The following is a 20,307-nucleotide window of genomic DNA, read 5'->3' as shown; positions in this document are numbered from 1 at the left end:
TATTTTTAGGAATAAGTACAGGGATTAAGGTGCATGTCTGACATTGGGTCGCTGTGATGTACAAAATCATATGATTTCCTAAGCACTGCTGGATGCAGCCCTGAAGAGCCCTTAGCACCACCAGCTGTGGCCCTGGTGGCCCCTGAACAACAATGGGATAACAATCCCTGGCACTGCAGGGCCTTTGCAGCGCAGCATACTTGGGCCTGGTACCCAGCTGCCAGCCTGTTTAGCTCTGTGGGGGCTCTGAACCTCCTGAGCACTGCTTGGGAGGCACCCCTGAGCCCATGCCTCCCTAAATAAAATGCATGCTCTTACCCACTATTGAAAGTATTTATTAGCTGAAGAGAAATTGGTATTTTTGCAAGGTAAGTTCAGAGCCTAAATTATTCTCTAAGATTCTTCAGCTAAATTTTAAAATGGGACTCACTGCTGATCGGCATAACGTGGACGGATCATCAGGAATTTACACTGAGTGTGTGTGTGTGGGGGACCATTAATAACAAAAATTTAGGGATGAAAAATAAATAGAATATTATTTTCTAGTGATTTAGGATCTGGAATAAGGAATGGAAGCTGGAGAAGGGGGTGCTGTGAGAAGCAGGTAGCACTGTAGCACTGTCATCCCACTGTTCATCAATTTGCTCGAGTGGGCACCAGTAATGTCTCCATTGTGAGACTTGTTGTTATTGCTTTTGGCATATCGAATATGCCATGGGTAGCTTGCCAGGCTCTGCCATGCAGGCGGGATACTCTCGGTAGCTTGCTGGGCTCTCTGAGAGGGACGGAGGAATCGAACCCGGGTCAGCCGCATGCAAGGTAAACGCCCTACCCTTGTTATATAGTATTGTGATTTATAATATAAAAAACACATATTTGGTCTTCCCTTTTGGGTACAGAACTCCAAAAAATCTAGAAATCACTTAAAGGATGAAAATGATAAAGCTATATATTTTTTGTGTTAAGAAATTGGATAACTTTTGGAACATATCTAAGGAGGGGCTGGCTGCCAGGAGAACCAACTGGAACTTTCAGAACCCACCCCCCGACAAACCCAGTCCCATCCATCCTTCACCAGACAGGAGGGAACTAGAGCAAGCACCTGGAGGCTCAATCACCCATGGCCAATGATTTAATCAAGCATAAGGTAATAAACCTACATAAACCCCCAAAAGGACAGAGTTCAGAGAATATCTGGGTTGCTTAGGATCCTTCTGATTATGAAATGTCTTGGTATACTCGTGACTTGGTATACTTGTATACCCTGTAGCAGCAGTATACCCATGTAGCATGTAGCAGCAGTATACCTATGCTGCTACAGGGGTAAAAGTGGGGGCCGTGCAGAGAGACACGTGGTGCTGGGATTGAACCCAGCTTTTCATACATGCGCAGCCTTTGTTCTAACATTTGAGCCACAGTTCAAGCCCCTCCCTGCTATTTAGTATCATTGTGGTGACAGAACAAACCTATGCATGTGATAAAAGTATCTGAAACTTGGAGGAGTATATGTTTTGCATACACGAGGTTCTGGGTTCAAAATCTCAGGCATTAAAAAAAAGTTTAGAATATACATACATATACAAAAAAGAAGGAGAATTGTGCATAAATAAACTGCATTAATATTGATGTCCTGGTTCTAATATTGACTGTATTTTTCAAAATGACACCATTGTGAGAAACTGGATATATGGTATATGACATTCCCCGCTATTAAGTTTTTACAACAGTATGGAAAGTTACTTCAGTGAAAAATTAAATTTAAAAATTAAAATGAGGGGTTGGAGAGATAGTACAGTGGGTAAGGTACTTGCCTTGTTACACTTGTATACACTGCTGACACAGTTTGGTCCCTGGCCCCATATGATCCCTTGAGCCCCTTCAAGAGTGATACCCGAACAGACCTGAATGGACCTTAAATTGACCCCCAAGTTCTGCCAGAAGTGACCTTTGAGTACCACCTAATATGTCCCCCAAACAAAACAAATTTAAAATGGAACTCAGCCTGATTAGTCACATGATCCCTAGGAAAAACATATGCAAAGAATGATCCAAAAAATGAAAATCAGTCTATCCCAGTTGTTTCCTTCTCATACCTTCCCCACAGGAATACAAAGTGTTCACAAAATCTGAACAACACAGAGAGTTTAAGCTATATTAATTTGAGATAAATAACAAGGAAATCATCATCAAGAATTTTGGCTCTGTGAATCTATTTACAAAGAAAACAAAATCTTACCAAGGTTAAATGATAATCTTGTCACTATAAAACTTTATTATATTTCTCTACCTTATTACAAAATTTCAAACTCTAAATTCCTAAAGCGGGGAAAATAATAGAGCAAACACACACACAAAAAAAACTTGCAAAAAATGATTAAAAAGCTTCATCGAATGTCTATCCTTTCTTATCTTGAACTACTGTCATTTACGAAGCGAATCATTATATGTAATTCAGGTCTGTTCGGGTATCACTCTTGAAGGGGCTCAAGGGATCATATGGGGCCCAGGGACCAAACTGTGTCAGCAGTGTATACACAAGACAAGATCAGGCGCGTTCAGGGTGGTATGGCCGTAGACCATTATATGTATCAGAAATACTTGAACTGTGACACAGGCTGGGCTCATTAAATATACCATGTACATATTTCCAGCTCTTAAAGACTACTTCTAGTATGACAAAACACAGTGTTTAATCCTCCACCTGCCCAAATTAATATTCTGGTTCTAGAGTCACAACATGTAATGCTCAGGAAGTACTCCTGACTTAGTGCTTGGGGGTGAACGCTGGCAGAGCTTGGGAGTTCATGGTGAGCTGAGGACACCCCCGGGTGTTCTGCACACAAAGATTGTGCCTGAGTTCACCAAGCTATCTCTTCAGCCCCAATCAAAACATGTTTGAAATATAAAAATAAAATGATTTTTAGTATTTTTAAGCATTTAATTACATTTCTATCCCTCCCCTGAAGATAATAAACCTTATGTTTGATAACTATTTCTACTTTTTAAAATGATTTAATCACATGACATATCCCTAACAATATACTTACAGGTTTCACTAAGTTTTTAACTTAATAGAATCTTTGTAAATTCTTCTGCTATGTGTTTCTTTTGTTAACAATTTGATTATGGCATCTATTCAAAATAATAAGTTTCAGAGTGTCTCACTCATTTTCCCTGCTGTGTTACGTTATAAGAGGGTATTACAACTTAATTTTTCTATTGGTAACCCAATGGCAGGTAGAATTACTACTCCCCACCCAAAGATGGCCATTCCCTAATTCTCAAAACCTGTGAGTGTTATTTTACTTGGCAAAAACAAAACAAAACAAAAAGACAACAACCCTGTATATGTGATTTAGGGTCTTAAAATGGCAAGATAATCTTGATTATTCAGATGGATTAAAAACAAACAAACAAACATAACAATCTCTAGGCACTTGAAGAAAATCAACAAACAATTCTATGCTCAAGTCTTAAGAAAGTGAGTCTTAAGCTCTTATGTAAGTGAATGGCTCTCACCTAGACGTGTGGTTACAATCATTTTGCAATATATGCAAGCATCAAATTCTACATTACAAACCTAAAACTGTACCAATTACTTCTCAATAAAGAATATCACCTCAAAACAACAACAAGAACATAACAGGATGAAGTTTGGCCAACACCTTTCTTCTAATCCTACAGGACCCATAATCCTATAGGACTCATATTTAATCTTAAGAACTGTAATAAATTTATTTGCGTGTGTTTTTCTTTTAAAGCTCAACTCAGTTTACAGTAGTTTATTATAGTTATAAGAAACTAATGCAACTACATATTCATGTTGTTTCCAGATTTAACTACAATACAATAGGGTATATTTTGTATAGGATATATGCTTCGGAGTGAATTTACTATACATACAAGTTCAATTAACTAGAGAATGACAAGTCTATTTCAAAAACTGTACCCATTTACAATCCTACTATCTATAAATGGGAGTTATTAAGTCATTAATTTATGACTTATGATTAAGTCATAAGTCTAGTAAGCACGTTTTCTTGTAATAGGCAAATATTCTAGTGTTTTGTAAGACATTCTTAAATACAATTATATAATAAACTGATTAAAATTCCAAACCTTTTTGTTCTTTTTCGTTTCATTAAGTAGTTATTACTTTCTCTCTATTCTGTAGCACTGTAGTCCTATTGTTCATCGATTTGCTCAAGCAGGCACCAGTAACGTCTCCATTGTGAGACTTCTTGTTACTGTTTTTGGCATATTGAATACACCACAGGTAGCTTGCCAGGCTCTTCTGTGTGGGCAGGATACTCTCGGTAGCTTGTCGGGCTCTCTGAGAGGGACGGAGGAATGGAACCTGGGCCGGCTGCATGCAAGGGAAAAGCTCTATCGGCTGTGCTATGGCTCCAGTCCCTCCATTCTACTTTCTTAAATTCCAATCAGAAACAGTAGATCATCTTACTCTCCTTTCCATATTTCTTAAATTCTCATTTTTATTTTTACATACAATTTCCAGGTTTCATGTTGAATAATTTGCATTTATGTTTTATTCATTACTTGTTCATTGAAAAAAATTTGTTTTTTTTATTTGGTTATATCACACCAGGGCTTACTTTTGTCTTTGTGCTCAGGAATCACTTCTGGCAAGGCTCAGGGTAGCATATGGGGTGCCAGGAATTGAACTCGGGTCAGACACCTGCAAGGTAAATGCCCACCTCATGTGCTATTGCTCCAGGCTCCTGATCATTAAAAATTTTGTACTTAAGGTCTAGCATATAAATTAGAAGAATGTCACTGTCACTGCTGTGATACATACTTTGCATGTGGCCTAGTTCAGTCAATTCCAACACCACATGGTCCCCTGAACACTGGGGATTATGGACCTGGAGGCCGCTGCACACTGGTGAGGTGGCTCCTGCAACCTCAGGAACTTGATGCTGAGCAGTGACACAATCTCAAGCCCTCACAACTACTACTGTGGTTGGCCAAGAATCTCTGGGATGGAGCCATGCACCCCCAGCACTGCTTGGGAGAGCCTTCCGAAAATAAAGAAATAATTAAAAATTATAGCACTGTAGCACTGTCGTACCACTGTTCATTGATTTCCTCGAGCGGACACCAGTAACGTCTCCATTGTGAGACTTGTTGTTACTGTTTTTGTTATATCGAATACGCCACAGGTAGCTTGCCCAGGCTCTGCAGTGTGGGCCGGATACTCTCGGTAACATGCTGGGCTCTCTGAGAGGAACAGAGAAATCGAACCCGGGTTGGCTGCGTGCAAGACAAAAGCTCTGCCCAATGTGCTACCGCCCCAGTCCAATTTAAAATTACAGTTACAGAAAATTTCACAAAAATTCCTGCGGATGGAGGAAAGGACATATTCTAAGCATTGAACACTAAGTAGGAAGGGCTGTAGGCAATAAACTTGCCCAGAATTTTCCAGATACAGTAAGGGAGACTATGTCAGAAGTTAAAAAGAAAAGTGAGACCATTATACATATTTTTGCTTTTACTGATTTCAGTTGTTTCCTCATATCAACAAATCTCCAACTCTCTGATACCATGTAGGTGCCCAATTCAATTCTGATGGGAGTTAAAGAGACAATACAGTGAGCAGAGCATTTGCCTTGCATGCGGCTGACCCAGGTTTGATCCCCAGTATGGACCCTACGAGCAGTGATCCCTTAGTGGAGAGCTAGAAGTAATCCCTAAGTAATCCAGGTCTGACCCCCCAACAAAACAAAACAAAACAAAATCCAAAATCAACCCCCAAAATATCTTGAAGATATACTACATCTTGCATGTGACCAAGCCGGGTTTGATCCCCAGCACCCCACAAGGTTCCTTCCACAAACCCTACCAAAAATGGTCCCTGAGCAAAGAGCCAGGAATAAGCCCTGAGCATCACCAGGTATGGCTCCAAATCAAACCAAAAACATTTCCGTTTTGACTCTATTTAGAATGAGAGTAGACCCCATATGTTAAGGACTCAGTGATACAGACGCACCTCCACTTTAAAAGTCAATCCAAAGTCACTAATATTTCAACTGGTTATAAACTGGGGTGGGGTGGGTTGTGCGCGTGTGTGTGTGTGTGTGTGTGTGTGTGTGTGTGTGTGTGTGTATTTCAGGTGGTGGGGGAGCTTCTCAGGTTCAATAACTGCTAGAATGGTTTGTAGAACTCAAGAAAACACCTGTCTACAGACAAATGAAGTCAATGAAGTAAAATAAATCAAATAAAGAGAGTCATAAGGCAAGGTATATGAAGGAACAAAAAAAAAGAAGAAAGAACAAAGAGCTCTCCTCGAGTAATCCAACTAGAAAGCTCAGGCCCATGAACTTGCAAGCTTATTAGGTTTAGTTTTAAGAGCTTTCTGAGATCAAGTTACAATTTATCTCTCTGAATTTTGAGGCAGTAGGTAGGGCTGAAAGTTCCACAATCCTCTAATCACCTGGTCTTTCAGGTGACCAATCTATTCTGAAGCTACCTAAGGGTTCCCACATAAGGCACCTCAGCACAAGCACAGATGGGACTGAAAGGAGCTCTGGATGGATAACAGAAGTACTAACACTGCTATTCCTAGGAAATTCCAAGTGTATTAGAGGCTCTTCCAGGAATAGAGAACAAAGACCACATAAATTTTTGTAGTACAGTACAGTAAGTAAATACAAAGCCACTGGAGAATTTTAAGTAGAAGGTAAGAGAAATGCGGAGTACAAAGTATAAAGTCAGAGGGTTTCTCTTGATAATGAAGTCAGGGAAGACAACTATTTATGGATAAGTGGACAAATCAGACAACGTGACACCTTAGCAGAAACCTAAGAAAGTAGACAAGTCACCCACATGAATACATGAGAAAAGTGTGCTAGACAGAGGAATCTGCTATTATAAAGCCTCCAGTCATATTTACCATATTACAGGTAGGTCAGGGATGAAAGTAGTGGAAATAGCAGATTTGAAAGAATGAAAAAAAAAACTGTTGGTTATCAATCCTCTATTTGAGGATGTTAAAAAGGTTGACCATTTTCTCAATTCTCATGGAATTGAGAATTCTAGCCTTGCACGTGGCCGACCCGGGTTCGACTCCTCCTCTCTCGGAGAGTCTGGCAAGCTACCGAGAGTATCTCACCCCCACGGCAGAGCCTGGCAAGCTACCCGTGGCGTATCTGATATGTCAAAAATAGTAACAAGTCTCATGATGGAGACGTTACTAGTGCCCGCTCGAGCAAATCGATGAGCAACGGGATGACAGTGACAGTGACAGTCTAAAGATATAAAGAGTCAATTACGTAAGTGTTATTTAAAGCAAAGGGGCCAAATTCGATAACAAAAATACAGAGTTAAGAATACTGATTTGAATCCTGAGAGTCAAATCATTTTCAATGTAGAGTGGAGGAGACACAGCAAAACACACTAAGACTCTTTTGCAAGACATAAAAAAAAACCCACAGCTATCAGTGACCCTGACTAGAGCACTTTTGGAGGTGTGGTAAGGGCAAAACACACAGAAGAGAGGATGAAAATAAAAGGGTTAAAGAAACCCTTGGGGGGGGGGGGCCAAGAGGATTGTTCCACTGTTGGAAGCCTGCTACAAGGGCTGGGGGAGAGGGCAGCTGGCACAGAGAAGGGACCATTAGGACAAAGACAATTGGAAGAGATCGCTTTGGATGGGAGATGTGTGTGGAAAGTGGGCAAAGGACCAAACATATCTCTCAGTATCTGTATTGCAAACCATAATGCCCAAAAATGGGGGGGAGTGGGGAGGTAAAGAGGGAGGGGGGGAGAGAGAGAGAGAGAGAGAGAGAGAGAGAGAGAGAGAGAGCAGTGCCTGCCATAGAGGTGGCAGGAGGGATAGGGGAGATACTGGTGGTGGGAAATGTATTACACTGGTGCAGGGGTGGGTGCCGGAACATTGTATGACTGAAACCCGATCATGAAAGCTTGGTAACTGTATCTCATGGCGATTCAATTAAAAAAGAAAAAGTGCCCTTGAGGATGTGAAGGTGATCTAACAATATCTGTTACCCACGGATCACCATGGTTGTTTCAGCTGACCTGACTGGTGAGATGAGTGTCCTACTCCTCCCTCACCACTCATGTGCCCCTCCTGAAGCTGTGGGTGTGATGGAGGGGGATGGCCTTTTCTTATTAGAGGCTGCTGTTCTATCGCGGGCATGTGAGTAGCTTTGCTCCCCTGTTCGAACTGCCAAATTAACTCCCAAAGATCATCTAGTGAGTTTTCCTATTATGAGGAACAGAAAATGGGAGCAAAACCAGAAGAGACAGGTGGGTCTGTAGAGAATTTGAAAGTAGCAGGATTTTTTCATTATTATTATTATTATTTCAATTATTATTATTATTATATTAGCAGCATCTTTTAAGTACATGAGCAGGAAAAATTAATACAGAAGAGAAAAGAAAAAGTTGTTCAAGTAATGCTCTTGCATGGGCAAGTACAAGGGTATGGGGCGACCTCGAGGATTACAGCCTGCAATGCGCACTAAACCACATATTCTACCCCGAGTCCCCAGCCTATAATGTCTAACCTGATGCACAGAGCTTGGGACTGGGGGAGGTTAACTATTTATTCTTCTTAGCCTTTTAATTTCAATAATTCTTTTTTTTTTTCTTTTTGGGTCACACCTGGTGATGCATAGGGGTTACTCCTGGCTCTGCACTCAGGAATTACCCCTGGCCGTGCTCAGGGGACCATATGGGATGCTGGGATTTGAACCCGGGTCGGCCGCGTGCAAGGCAAACACCCTACCGGCTGTGCTATCTCTCCAGCCCAAATTTCAATAATTCTTCAGAGTTCATGTTGGAAATATATTCCTGGAGAGAGATTGAATATTAGCGCTTTAAAAAAAAAACACTGGGAGCATATCAACCTGGAATGGCTAAAAATTAAATTTTCTTCTTAATTTTTTTCCAGAACACACAACATGAATGTAGTCTGCAAACCTGTATAGAAGCTGGCTCATGACCACAAATTCTCCAGAACATCTCTTTCTTCTTCTCTAGCTTTCACTTTCCCCTTCTGAGCAAGGGGGGGTTCATTGTTCATTCACTCATTATACTGAGGATGTAACTTTCTCGAGTGCAAGTGTTATGGTGGGGTCTCCTTTTACTTTCCTCTCCTTGGAAAGATAGGTTTTATTTCTTGTTCATGCCACTGCATTTAGATATTAAAGCAGAAGCTCAAGATCTTCAGGGTTTGCTTTTTTTCTGTATTTTTGTTTTGTTTGGGGGCCACACCTGACAGTATTCAGGGCTTACTCCTGGCTCTGGACTCAGGGATCACTCCTGGCTGGCTGGGGAACCATATGGGATGTCAGGAATTGAGCGCAGGCCGGCCATGTGCAAGGCAAGTACCTTATTACTTGCTATGCTATAAGATCTCTCTGACCCCAAGATCTTAAGGATCTGGGGGAATCATTAGGGTAATGGTACTGAACAACACTACTTCAGTTTTAAACTTCTCTCTCTCACTCTCTCTCCTCTCTCTTCTCTCTTCTCTCTCTCTCTCTCTCTCTCTCTCTCTCTCTCTCCTTTCCTCCCTCCTTCCCTCCCTCCCATAGCAGAGGTTCTATTATTTCATGGGACCCAGAAATGATTTTTTAAAAAATATAAATGTAACTAAATTTTTTTACACAATTAACTCTTGTAGCTAGTTCTTTAGTTCATATGCTTTAGTTCTTCAGTTCTTAAGCTTTGCCATATCACAAAGCATATTTGCATGTAACTGATAATAGGACGTGAGATATACAGATGCCTATCATTTTATATTGTGCTTAAAAATAAAAATGCTGGGGTGGGGAAAAATTAGAAATGCTTATGCTTTTATTACAAAACAGTCAAATTATCTTGACAGTTAATTGTGAATAGAAATAGGTTTCAAGAAAACATCATTCTTTCCTTTATGCTTTACTATTTTTCTTACAATATAGTTTAAGGGAGAAAGTTAGATACACTTTTTAAATTGTCTGAGTCTCCCTCTGCCTTATTTTCACATACAAAGCAAACAAACAGAGATGTTAGCAGCAAAACTAGAAGGGAGCTTGGCCAGTCTTACTCTGTTCACCTAACAGGCGTGATATCAGTCATGGAAGCTCTTTGAACTTTAGTTGCCCCAACAGTCTCACTTTTGAGAGACATATCAAATAACAATAAGATCATGCATGTTTAAGTGTATTACAGGTAAAAGTACTAAAATGACCAAATACCAAAAAAATAATGAAATAAAATGATCAAATACAATATTATAAAGTACCACAGGAACCAAGAATCAAACACATTTGCTTTTGAAATTTGGCAGAATGCAATTTTGACTAAGCACAAGTATTCAACTGTTGAATTATACATTTTCATCAAAATTTCATTCACATGGACAGAATAAAATTTTAAGAACATAAGCAATAAGACATTAATACAAATAACATTTCTAGAGTGGCAACAAAGTACTCAATACATTGCTCAAAATAAAAAAGAAAATGAGAAAAAAATCTCAGTTTCAAAAGCTCTAAATGCAAACACACACACAACCAGTAACTAGAAAATGACTCTGCAACGACAATTCATAAAGTTTGCCACCAGCAGACAGGCCCAGGTGTACATTATATAAGAAGTGGGATTCTAAAAGTCGTTTTCCAAATATAATAACAATATTACATCCATTTACAATGTTTAAAATGTCGATGGGGGGGAAGGCGTGGATGAGCAAGAGAGATGGTAAAGTGGGTAGGGTGCTTGCCTTGGGGTTGATGGAATCCGGTATCAAACCCCAGAGGCCCATACAGCCCCTTATGTCCGTCAGGAGTGAAAGCCGGTTGTGGCCCAAAAATCAAAATATAAAAAAAATTAAAAAATAAATAAATAAAACAAAATGCTGATTCCTGTGTCACATCCAGACCCAGGAAATCAGAATAGAGAGGTGGGGGGACTACAGAATCTGCGTGATTTTTTTAAAAATAATTTTAATGTTTTGAGCCACACTGCCCTGTGCTTGGGGCGGTGGCGGGTGGGGAGGTGCTCCTGGCCGGGTTCTGGGAACCACTCCCTGCGATGCTGGGGACACACAGTGCTGGGGATACATACACTCCAGCCCTTCAATCTCCTCCCCGCCTGAGATTCTGCATTTTTGTCAAGTCCCTAGTCCCAAAGCAAAAACCTTGCCCTTTAATTTTTTTTTCGGTTCAACACTGATTTAAAATATATCCACCCAGGGGCACACATGGCATAGTCAGGCATTCAGAAATTTAGCGCATGGGAGAGGAGTGAACAAAGTAAAAAAGAAAAAAAAAAGTAACAAAAACATGTTTGCCCAGCTATTATCTCCATGACCTTCCATTTTCCCGAGCTGCGAGCATTAATTGCCTCAAATGCCAGCTCCCGTCATTATCAGGCCACCTGAGGACCCCCCCCCCGCCCGCACCGCCTCCCCCCCCCCCCCGCGCAGTTTTGCCACTTTGCAGCAGGTGCAGACCAGCCCTGGCACCCGCCACCTGGCAGCAGTCTCCTCCAATTCTACTGCGCCGGGGAGGGGAGGCAGCAAACAGGAAGGCGAAAGGTTCTGGACTCCCTCGATGTCCAGTCCGTGGAGGACACGGCTGTCACCTACACCTACACCGCTCGGGACAGACCCTGAGCGCCAGCTCCACCTCCGCGCCCGCCCGTCCGCAGCGGGGGCTCCCCTCGGGGCGGTGCCGCCGCGCGGCCGTCGGGGGTCCGGGGGACGGCGGCGGGACACAGCCGAGCCCCAAAGTTGAAGGGAAGTTCGGTCCCGTCCGTCGCGGACCCCCTCGGCGGCGGCGGCGGCGGCAGGGCAGCCGCGGGCTCGGTCCCCTCCGCACCCGGCGCGCTCCCTGCAACGAAGCGGCGCGGATGAAGGGGGGGGTTGCATGCCGGCCCCCCCCCACTCCGCCACGCTCCTTCCAGCAGCAGCAAGGAGGGAAAAACAAAAAAAACAAGCACCTCTGGGGACCCGCACCATCTTCCTCTTTTGACTGCCCTGGTCCAGCCGCCCTCCCCGAGCGTGGCACCGCGAGTGGCTCGCAGGACGTTTCCCGGGCGAAACCGTCAGGGCAGGAGCCCCCCGAGACCTCCCGGCTCGCTACAAACCTCCTCAGCGTCCGGCCGCGGCCCGTTCGCGGCTGCCGCGGGCGTTCGATCCGGAGTAGGGGGGTGAGTGGTGGTGGTGGGGGTGGGGGGGTGGGGGTCCCCGCCCCGCCGGCTGGAGGGCTTACCTGGACCTCGACGACGCTCGGGAGGAAGCTCAGGGTGACCAGCAGCTGCACGGCGACCGCCGCCCCCTGCCCCGCGCCGGCCCGCCGGACCCCCCGGCTCATGCTGACCTCTTCTCCCACCGCGGCCGGCCGGGCCCCTCAGGGCCGGGGAACGGCGGGCGGCCCGGGCGACGACCCACGCGGACGGCTCCCGGCGGCCGAGAGACTCCAGGGTCAGAGGTCTGCGAGCCGGCCCCACGCTGGGTGCGCTCTTCCCCGGCGCTCGGGCGCTACCGGTGAGGCTGGAGAACCCAGCGCCCCCACTTCATCCCTCCGGCGGCCCCGCCCCCGGCTTCCACGGCGCCCGGCCACGCCCCCCGCCTCCGCGCGCGGGGCCTTCTGGGAGTTGTAGTCTTCCCGCGGCCTCCCGCACGCCTCGTGCGGGAAGGCGGGGCCGGCGGCCGGGCAAACCCGGGAACTACAACTGGGGACGCCGCTCCGCCTCCTCGGGGCCTCGGGCTCGGCGGCGGCCAATGGAGCGGGACCACGCGGGCCTCCAAAACAAGGAGGCTCCCGGCGGGTGGAGCGGAGCGTCTTCGCCCGCGGTAGGCCACGGTCGCCGCGCCCCTTTTCCCGGGCAGTTAGTTACTCCAGGACACGGAGCTGGAGGCCTCTTTGTTTGGGGGCGTTGTCGGGGGTTCGCCGACAACGCACATCCACGGGGCTGTAGGGCTGGCCCCGTTTCTAGGCTAGTTTGGAACGGAGGATGGGAGATGTTGGACTTCCAGTGGAAGCGCCTGCTTTGTCTTTGTCACTTTCTCGGTAGCCTCAACTCTGCAGCGGGTGTCTCTAGGCTGAGATTGGTTGGAGGTGGAGTCATCCTCTGCCCCACACCCACCCCTGTGTCAGCGCAAGCAGACAGCATGCAAGCTCAAGAATGGGGTTAGCATCTGCCTTGCACGTGGCCGACCCGGGTTTGATCCCAGGCACCCCATGCGGTCCCGTAATGCAAGCCTTCTCTTCCTGACCCTCGCGTCGTTACCTCCCTCTTTTTATTCGTTTATGACAATAACACGCACTTATTCACTTATGCACCTCTATGATTACATGCGCCCACCGAGATAACCCAGGAGAATCTCTCCATTTCAAAATCTTGAATTACACCTGCAAAGTTCTTTCTGTCGTGTAAGGTAATGTGCTCACAGGTCTCGGAACTGAAGCTTGGGACTCTTTGGGGGAACACTTGGTGCTTTCTGTCTCTTGGAGCACTTTCATAATTTGTAAGGCCAACGTAATTTGTGGGACCTACACCGTCTGTGATGTTAGTGCAAAACTAAACGCAAAACAGTGCAAAATAAAAATGCATAACACCGGTTCCAAAAACACTGGGAATTTCAAAGACCATGAGAGCAAGAATATTAAACCAAGTGTACTGTTGTGTCTTGCTAAACACAAAGCCTGTATCACAGCACAGGTTACTTGCCAGACCTTGTCATCTTTAGCAACTGGGTCTTTTCTGCCTCCAAATAGATATAGATCATCCCTGGCTAAAAAACCAAAAGCAATTTAGCTCGATTTTTCCAATGACTTTCCCATTTCTCTTTTTTTCACTGCCAACCTCTCCCATCCTCCCATGCCTTCTTTCCCTCATATAAATATGCTCGGTATTAATCGTTCCACTAAAGCTTTTATCAAATCATTGGACTTTTCTCATGATTCCTTGTCTCAGTACTCAATGTTTTGGGTAACATTTACTTCCTGGGTGAAAAAACGTGCTATAAAAAAATAGAATATTCCTGGAAATATTTTGTTGTTAGAAAAATTGGCTTATAAATTTTCTCATAAATTTCAGGGGTCAGAGATACTACAGCAGGTAAGGCACTTGTCTTGCATGTGGATAACCTGAGTACAATCCCTGGAACCACATATGGCCTGTTGAAACCTAGCAGGAGTGATCCCTGAGCACAGAGCCAGGAGTAAACAAGCCCGCAGATCCTTTTTTTAAAATGCTTTTTGGGTCACACCTGGCGATGCACAGGGGTTACTCCTGGCTCTGCACTCAGGAATCACCCCTGGAGATGCTCAGGGAACCATATGGGATGCTGGGAATGGAACCTGGGTTGGCCACATGCAAGGCAAACACCCTACCCGCTGTGCTATCACTCCAGCCCCAAGCCCTCAGATCCTTTAGTGGAGCTTTAATTTCAAGTCTCAAGTCCTCAAGTGCTTGTAATAACAAGTATAGTGGAACCTATGGCTTGTGGTATGATCCTTTCTGATTTGTCACTGAAGAATACTGTGAGTGGTCAGTTGAAGAAAAGGGTGCACTTAAATCCAAGGCAGGAGACAGAGAGCTTTTATTCCCTTTTGCCTCCCTAATAAATAAATCCAAGAAAGTAATAGCAACAACCAACATCTTCTCTTTGCTTTTGTGGGTCTTTGTTTTGTTCTGGGGTCACACCCTGCAGTGTTTACTCTGGGTTCTGTGCTCGGGGGTCACTCCTGGTGGGATTGGAGAACCATATGGGATGCCAGAGATGGAACCCAGGTCAGCCGCATGCAAAGGTATACTATCACTCTGGTCCCTGTGGTTCTTTTTATTGTTTTGTTTGTTTGCTGACCACACTCAACAGTTGTTGACACACAATTTCTGGAGAATGAATGAAGTGTGTGTGTGTGTGTGTGTGTGTGTGTGTGTGTGTGTGTGAAATTAGAATGATTGCTTGTTATGTGATGCTCGCCTATGCAAATGTGGAAATCTGTCAGGGTGTTATCAGGAGATCCTTCTTTGTGATCAGGCTGCCCCTTCTCTTTATTCTTCCATCCTGGCTTCTTTTACCTTTGCCTTCACTGAAATCAGTAACACTGAAGCAACACTGAAGCCCGTATCGTGAAGGTATCCGTGGGCAACCCTGCCTCAGGCAGAGCTTCACAGTGACATGCAGTCTGGACCTTTCTTTCCTTAATTCTTAATGCTTGCAAGTTTTAATGAAAGAAAAGTGAATATACTCATCTCCTCTGGTGGCAAACCACAAAAAGTCAGCTTCAGCTGATTTTCTTAAAAATAGTAAATGGGAAAGAATAAGTATAATATCCAGAACCTGAGATTTCAATACTCACATTTTTGTAAAGTCCATCAGCTTACAGTGACTGAAGTATTTACTAAGGTTCTGCTCATGGACTGATCAATTTCAAAGCTCTTAGTCCTTTGCACTCCTCTCAAATTTCAGATTTCTTCTAAGGGTTTGCTTGGAAAGTGGCGGGGGGGGGGGGGGGTTGTAAAAGGATGACCTAATTATCTCAAGCGTTGTAGTCAGAATGAGTCTCTGGAATCCTATATCAGCTCCGACTAACGACAGTCCTTTAGCACTGTCCGTCCATTGCTCTGTGTTAGGAGTTAGCTTCTCCCGTCGTGCTGTGTGATGAACTGTCCTAAAGTTTTATAGGACTCTCTTGTGCTACATTCTCTTTTGCAGCTCAGTTCCACTGAAGAGCAGTCATTGATTGATTGGTTAATATGATTCAATTGAGGGTCTCAATATCTCTTAGAAGACATCTATCTCAAAACCATTCCCGGATGTGGTACCCATGAATGTTTCTTATAGATGACCAGGAAGTGGTTTTATTAAAGCAAGGGATTCTAGCTCCCTAAATGAAGGCCTATTTGGGGCTGTCAAAAAATTACAGCATATGGGGCTGGAGCAATAGCACAGTGGGTAGGGCGTTTGCCTTGCACGAGACCGACCAGGGTTCGATTCCCAGCATCCTATATGGTCCCCTGAGCACCACCAGGGGTAATTCCTGAGTGCAGAGCCAGGAGTAACCCCTGTGCATCGCTGGGTGTGACCCAAAAAGCAAAAAGCAAAAAAAAAGCAAAAAAGCAAAAAACAAAACAAACAACAAAAAAATTACAGCATAACAAAACAAAAACCTGAGGGAATAACAGACTTGTCAGAGGGCTGTTTTGAAACCAACTCCTGGAAATCCATTATTTCAGGAATTTTTCCCCCTCCCCCCACTCTTGGAGCACTATTTAAATGTCTATACTTAAAGGTTTGTGAAGTCAAGTCTTAAGAATTATCTTGAGTGGATTATATATAATGCTTAAGAGACTTTGAGAAATAAAAAAAGTCACTAAATATTTACATTTCCAAGATATCATCAGATATAGTGTGTTTCTTTGATGAATTTGTGGTTTGTTAAACTTGTGATTTCTAATAAAGGAGGACATCACTGATGAATGGTTCTAAATAAAAGTTAAGGTAATGGGGTGGAAATTTAATAACATCAGTAATTTTCACTCCTGATAGCAAGCTGAATTGTGATTAATGAACCTGCTGAGTAATGGCAATCTTGTGTTTAAACAACTGTGTTTGTAGATCAAATTGGTGTGTTAACAATTGGCTGTGGCAATTTTTTTAAAGTACGTTTTCGCCTGTAACAGTCATAAGGGTTTTTTTTTGGGAGGGGAAAGGGGTTGTTGTTAGGATTTATGGATTTTAGTGAGGGGATTTCATTCCTTTTTCTTTTGACATGTAAGAGGGATTAAAAGTAATTAAAATGAAAAAAAGACTTGCCTGAACTGCATGGCTTGTTATTAGTTATTTACCTAAAGTATTTATTGTTTTTCTTTAATATTTACTCAGCTGTGACACTCTCAAGTGTTTTCACTTAACAGCATTAAAATTGATAAGCCTGAGTAAATTAGAATTCGTTCATTTCTAGAGGAGTCCAAATGGTGATATATGCCCTTTAGGTCTAACTTTCTTTATCGAACAAACACCTTATGGTATCAAAGTCGAACCAAAGAGATGGTGTAATCAGGTAGGAAATTAATAATATAAATAATGGGGAAAACTAGAAACAAAAATCAGCCAATATCCTCCTCCACCTAATTTCTATAATGCAAAAGACACAGTGTTCCATAGACAGGTAAAGACAAGGTTCTATGTAACTACCTGCATATTAAGACTTTCTTTCTTCTAGCCACTCTCCTACCACAGATATCAAGCACACATGGCAGTGACAGTAGGAAGCAGAGAGGGAGAAGGTCATGGGGCTGGAAACTACATGCAGTAAGGAAAAGTTGAGAACATCCTAGGTTGGTCTTACATAGCTGCTAGAGGACTTTCTGTATCATCGCTGAGTTTTTTCCAGCTGTTAGTTTGTGCTCCTGTCTTTGAAAACCTTAAGACATTTAGTTTCTCCAGATTCTCTTGCTTTTTCCTGAGTCCAGTCAAGTTTATATTGGTTGTGTTGAGTGAAAATATTTTTTCCCACTCAGCGATCTTTTACTTTTAGCTCACACACATGCACACACACACACACACACACACACACACACACACACACACATACGTAGCAGTGCACTGTCGTCCCGTTGTTCATCAACTTGCTTGAGCAGGCACCAGTAACATCTCCATTGTGAGACTTCTTGTTACTGTTTTGGCATATCACATATGCCACAGGTAGCTTGCCAGGCTCTGCCGTGCGGGCAGGATACTCTCAGTAGCTTGCCGGGCTCTCTGAGAGGGACAGAGGAATGGAACCTGGGTCAGTCTCGTGCAAGGCAAACGCCCTACTGCTGTGATACGGCTCCAGACCCAAGGGATGTTGGTACTGTCTCATAAATATATGTTCATTAAGTATCTTCTACATGAGCAAGGTGACCAACTGGAATGTAGAATGCCACATTAAAATCTATGCTTTTTTCTGAGAAGACAAAACGTAGTAGATACAGAGCACACAGTCCGCAAGGCATTTTAAGTGCCTCTTATCTCCTACCTCTTCTGACAGGAATTGCTGTGGAGTTATCATTGCGGTTATCCACAGTCACTTGCAGGAGCAGGAGAGGCCACCGTAATAAACTACATTTGGTGTCATTTATATATCGCACCAATGTCCCTAGTCTGCAAATGGCACCAGAAAACAGAGAAAATATCAGAAAACGATTGCTTTTAAGCAATCAGAAAGCAGAGAAAATATCCAGTTCTTTTAGAGATTTCAATTGCTTGAGGGTATCACTCCCCAATTTTCACAATGTCAGGCTGGAGATATAGCTCAAAGGGCTAGGCAGCTGAATTGCTTGTGGGAGGTCCAGGCTCTAGCCTGGGCACTGCATGGTCCCCTGAACAACACCAAGAGTGAACTCTAAACACTGAACTTATAATAACACCCCCAAAACACAGAAATAAACAACATAATCTTAAAATCAGATATTCCTAGTCTATGGTGCTTTTTCAGACATCCTTAGATTATCATAACACTGGAGTGCTAATCTAGTATAGAATACAGTATAATTTACCAAATAATTCCTCTCATCAAGTACCTTCATGATAATTGTATAAGCGGCACCTTTGAAAAGTTACTTAAACAAGGGTATGGATGGTATCGAGCTATGAGAAATTCTCAATTTTAGATTATAAAAGGGGGGAGGATAAAGAGGTGAACTAGAAGTGACATGGGGCAGCGGTCAAGGTTCTTGGGCTCTTTGGTGGTGATCGGTGTAGCGACGTTGTACGTCAACACCATAAAGGCTATTACAATCGTATTACCTAAGCTATGATAAAAATAATTTTAAAAATCTTATTAGTAAACATAAATAAAATGAATTATTTATCAAAACAACTTCTAGACTTTTAACAATAAAACAACATTTTAGAATTCAGATGTCATACTTGTTCAAAGGTGAATATTTACATTTACCCTTCTTTTGTGAAATATTTTAAATCGACTAATATGTGGAAAACAAAGTTTCCTATCCCCTTTCACAACAAGACATACCATTTTCCATAGTATCAACATCCCAAACCAGATGGTACATTTCTTTTCTTTCCTTTCTATTTTCTTTGGGGGGTGGGGTGGGGGAAGAAGTACATACCCAGCTCTGCCAGGGCTCTGTGCTCAGGAATCACTACTGACAGTGCTCACGGAATCATATATGGTGCCAGGGATCAAACTAGGATCGGCTACATGCAAGGCAAGTGTTGTACCCATGTACTCTTTCTAGCTCAGAATGACGCATTTCTTAAATCACACAACACAAAAAGGCCATTACCACTCATAATCAATAGTTTACATTAGAGTTCACTCTGTGCTCATCATTCCATATGGTCTGAGAAATATATAATTATTACGGCACAAATGGCTAAGCGACTGGCAGCTGGGTTCTTGGGGGTGGTGAGTAAGAATAGTAAGTAAACCACCAGCTGCTTTGTATGTACAGCTCCATGATGTCAACAGCAATTTCTGTTTAGAGCAGGTGCCCCCGCGGCTTCCTTTTAGCAGTAGTTTTTCCTTTTGAGACACGAGCAGTTTCTCTCCTGCAGCAGCTTCTTCCATGAGAGTCTTTCTCTTCCAGGAGGTAATGCTCAGCAATGCATGACCTGTAGACTTTAAGTATTCCCAACCCTGTTGCCTAATTTGAGATGCCTGATATTAACAAATATGTGAAAAAAAAAACCCATCAAATTTAATACGCAAAATAACGAGGTGGATCACCTAGAGACCAATCAGATTGCAGGGATAACAGGAAATCAGATTCCCTTTCATGTGCACCACCCAGATGGTATACAGAGAGACCTGCCTCCTTCACTTCCTCAATAACATAATGAAAAGTATTGACCATTGTAGTAGTGTCATGCAGGACAGTTTCACTAACCTTAAAAGTTCCCTTTGCTCCACCTATTCATTCCTCTTTCTTGTGAAATAATTGTTTAATAAACCACCTACCTTGAAGTTTATGTGACAGATGGAAAACTTTCTATTAGCTAAAATTAATTCTAGCTCTAGAACTGTTAACTGTGATAATGGAACCACAGTCATTGTCACTGTCATCCCATTGCTCATCGATTTGCTCCAGTGGGCACCAGTAACATTTCCATTGTGAGACTTGTTACTGTTTTTGGCATATCAGATACGCCACTGGGAGCTTGCCAGGCTCTGCCATGTGGGTGAGATACTCTCCGTAGCCTGGGTCTCCGAGAGGGGTGGAAGAATTGAACCTGGGTCAGCTGCGTGCAAGGTGAATGCCCTACCCGCTGTGCTATTGCTCCAGCCCGAAATTTTAACTATGTAGATGAAAACA

The 20,307-nt window shown here is 43.3% G+C and overlaps 1 protein-coding gene across 1 annotated transcript in view; it reads right to left on the bottom strand.

The window, feature by feature from the left end:
* Window positions 1-12,582, bottom strand: part of ERO1B (endoplasmic reticulum oxidoreductase 1 beta) — a 57,380-nt gene extending 44,798 nt beyond the window's left edge. The window contains exon 1 of the mRNA XM_055147495.1: window positions 12,243-12,582. Within this exon, the coding sequence (XP_055003470.1) occupies window positions 12,243-12,344 (102 nt within the window). The 5' untranslated portion in view covers window positions 12,345-12,582. The remainder of the gene's footprint in view (window positions 1-12,242) is intronic.
* Between the last annotated feature and the right edge of the window lie 7,725 nt (window positions 12,583-20,307).

This window comes from Sorex araneus, chromosome 9, assembly GCF_027595985.1.
Source record: "Sorex araneus isolate mSorAra2 chromosome 9, mSorAra2.pri, whole genome shotgun sequence".
In the NCBI taxonomy this organism is placed as follows: domain Eukaryota; kingdom Metazoa; phylum Chordata; class Mammalia; order Eulipotyphla; family Soricidae; genus Sorex; species Sorex araneus.
The sequence above is the reverse complement of the archived record's forward strand: the minus strand, read 5'-3'. Positions and strand labels throughout refer to the sequence as shown.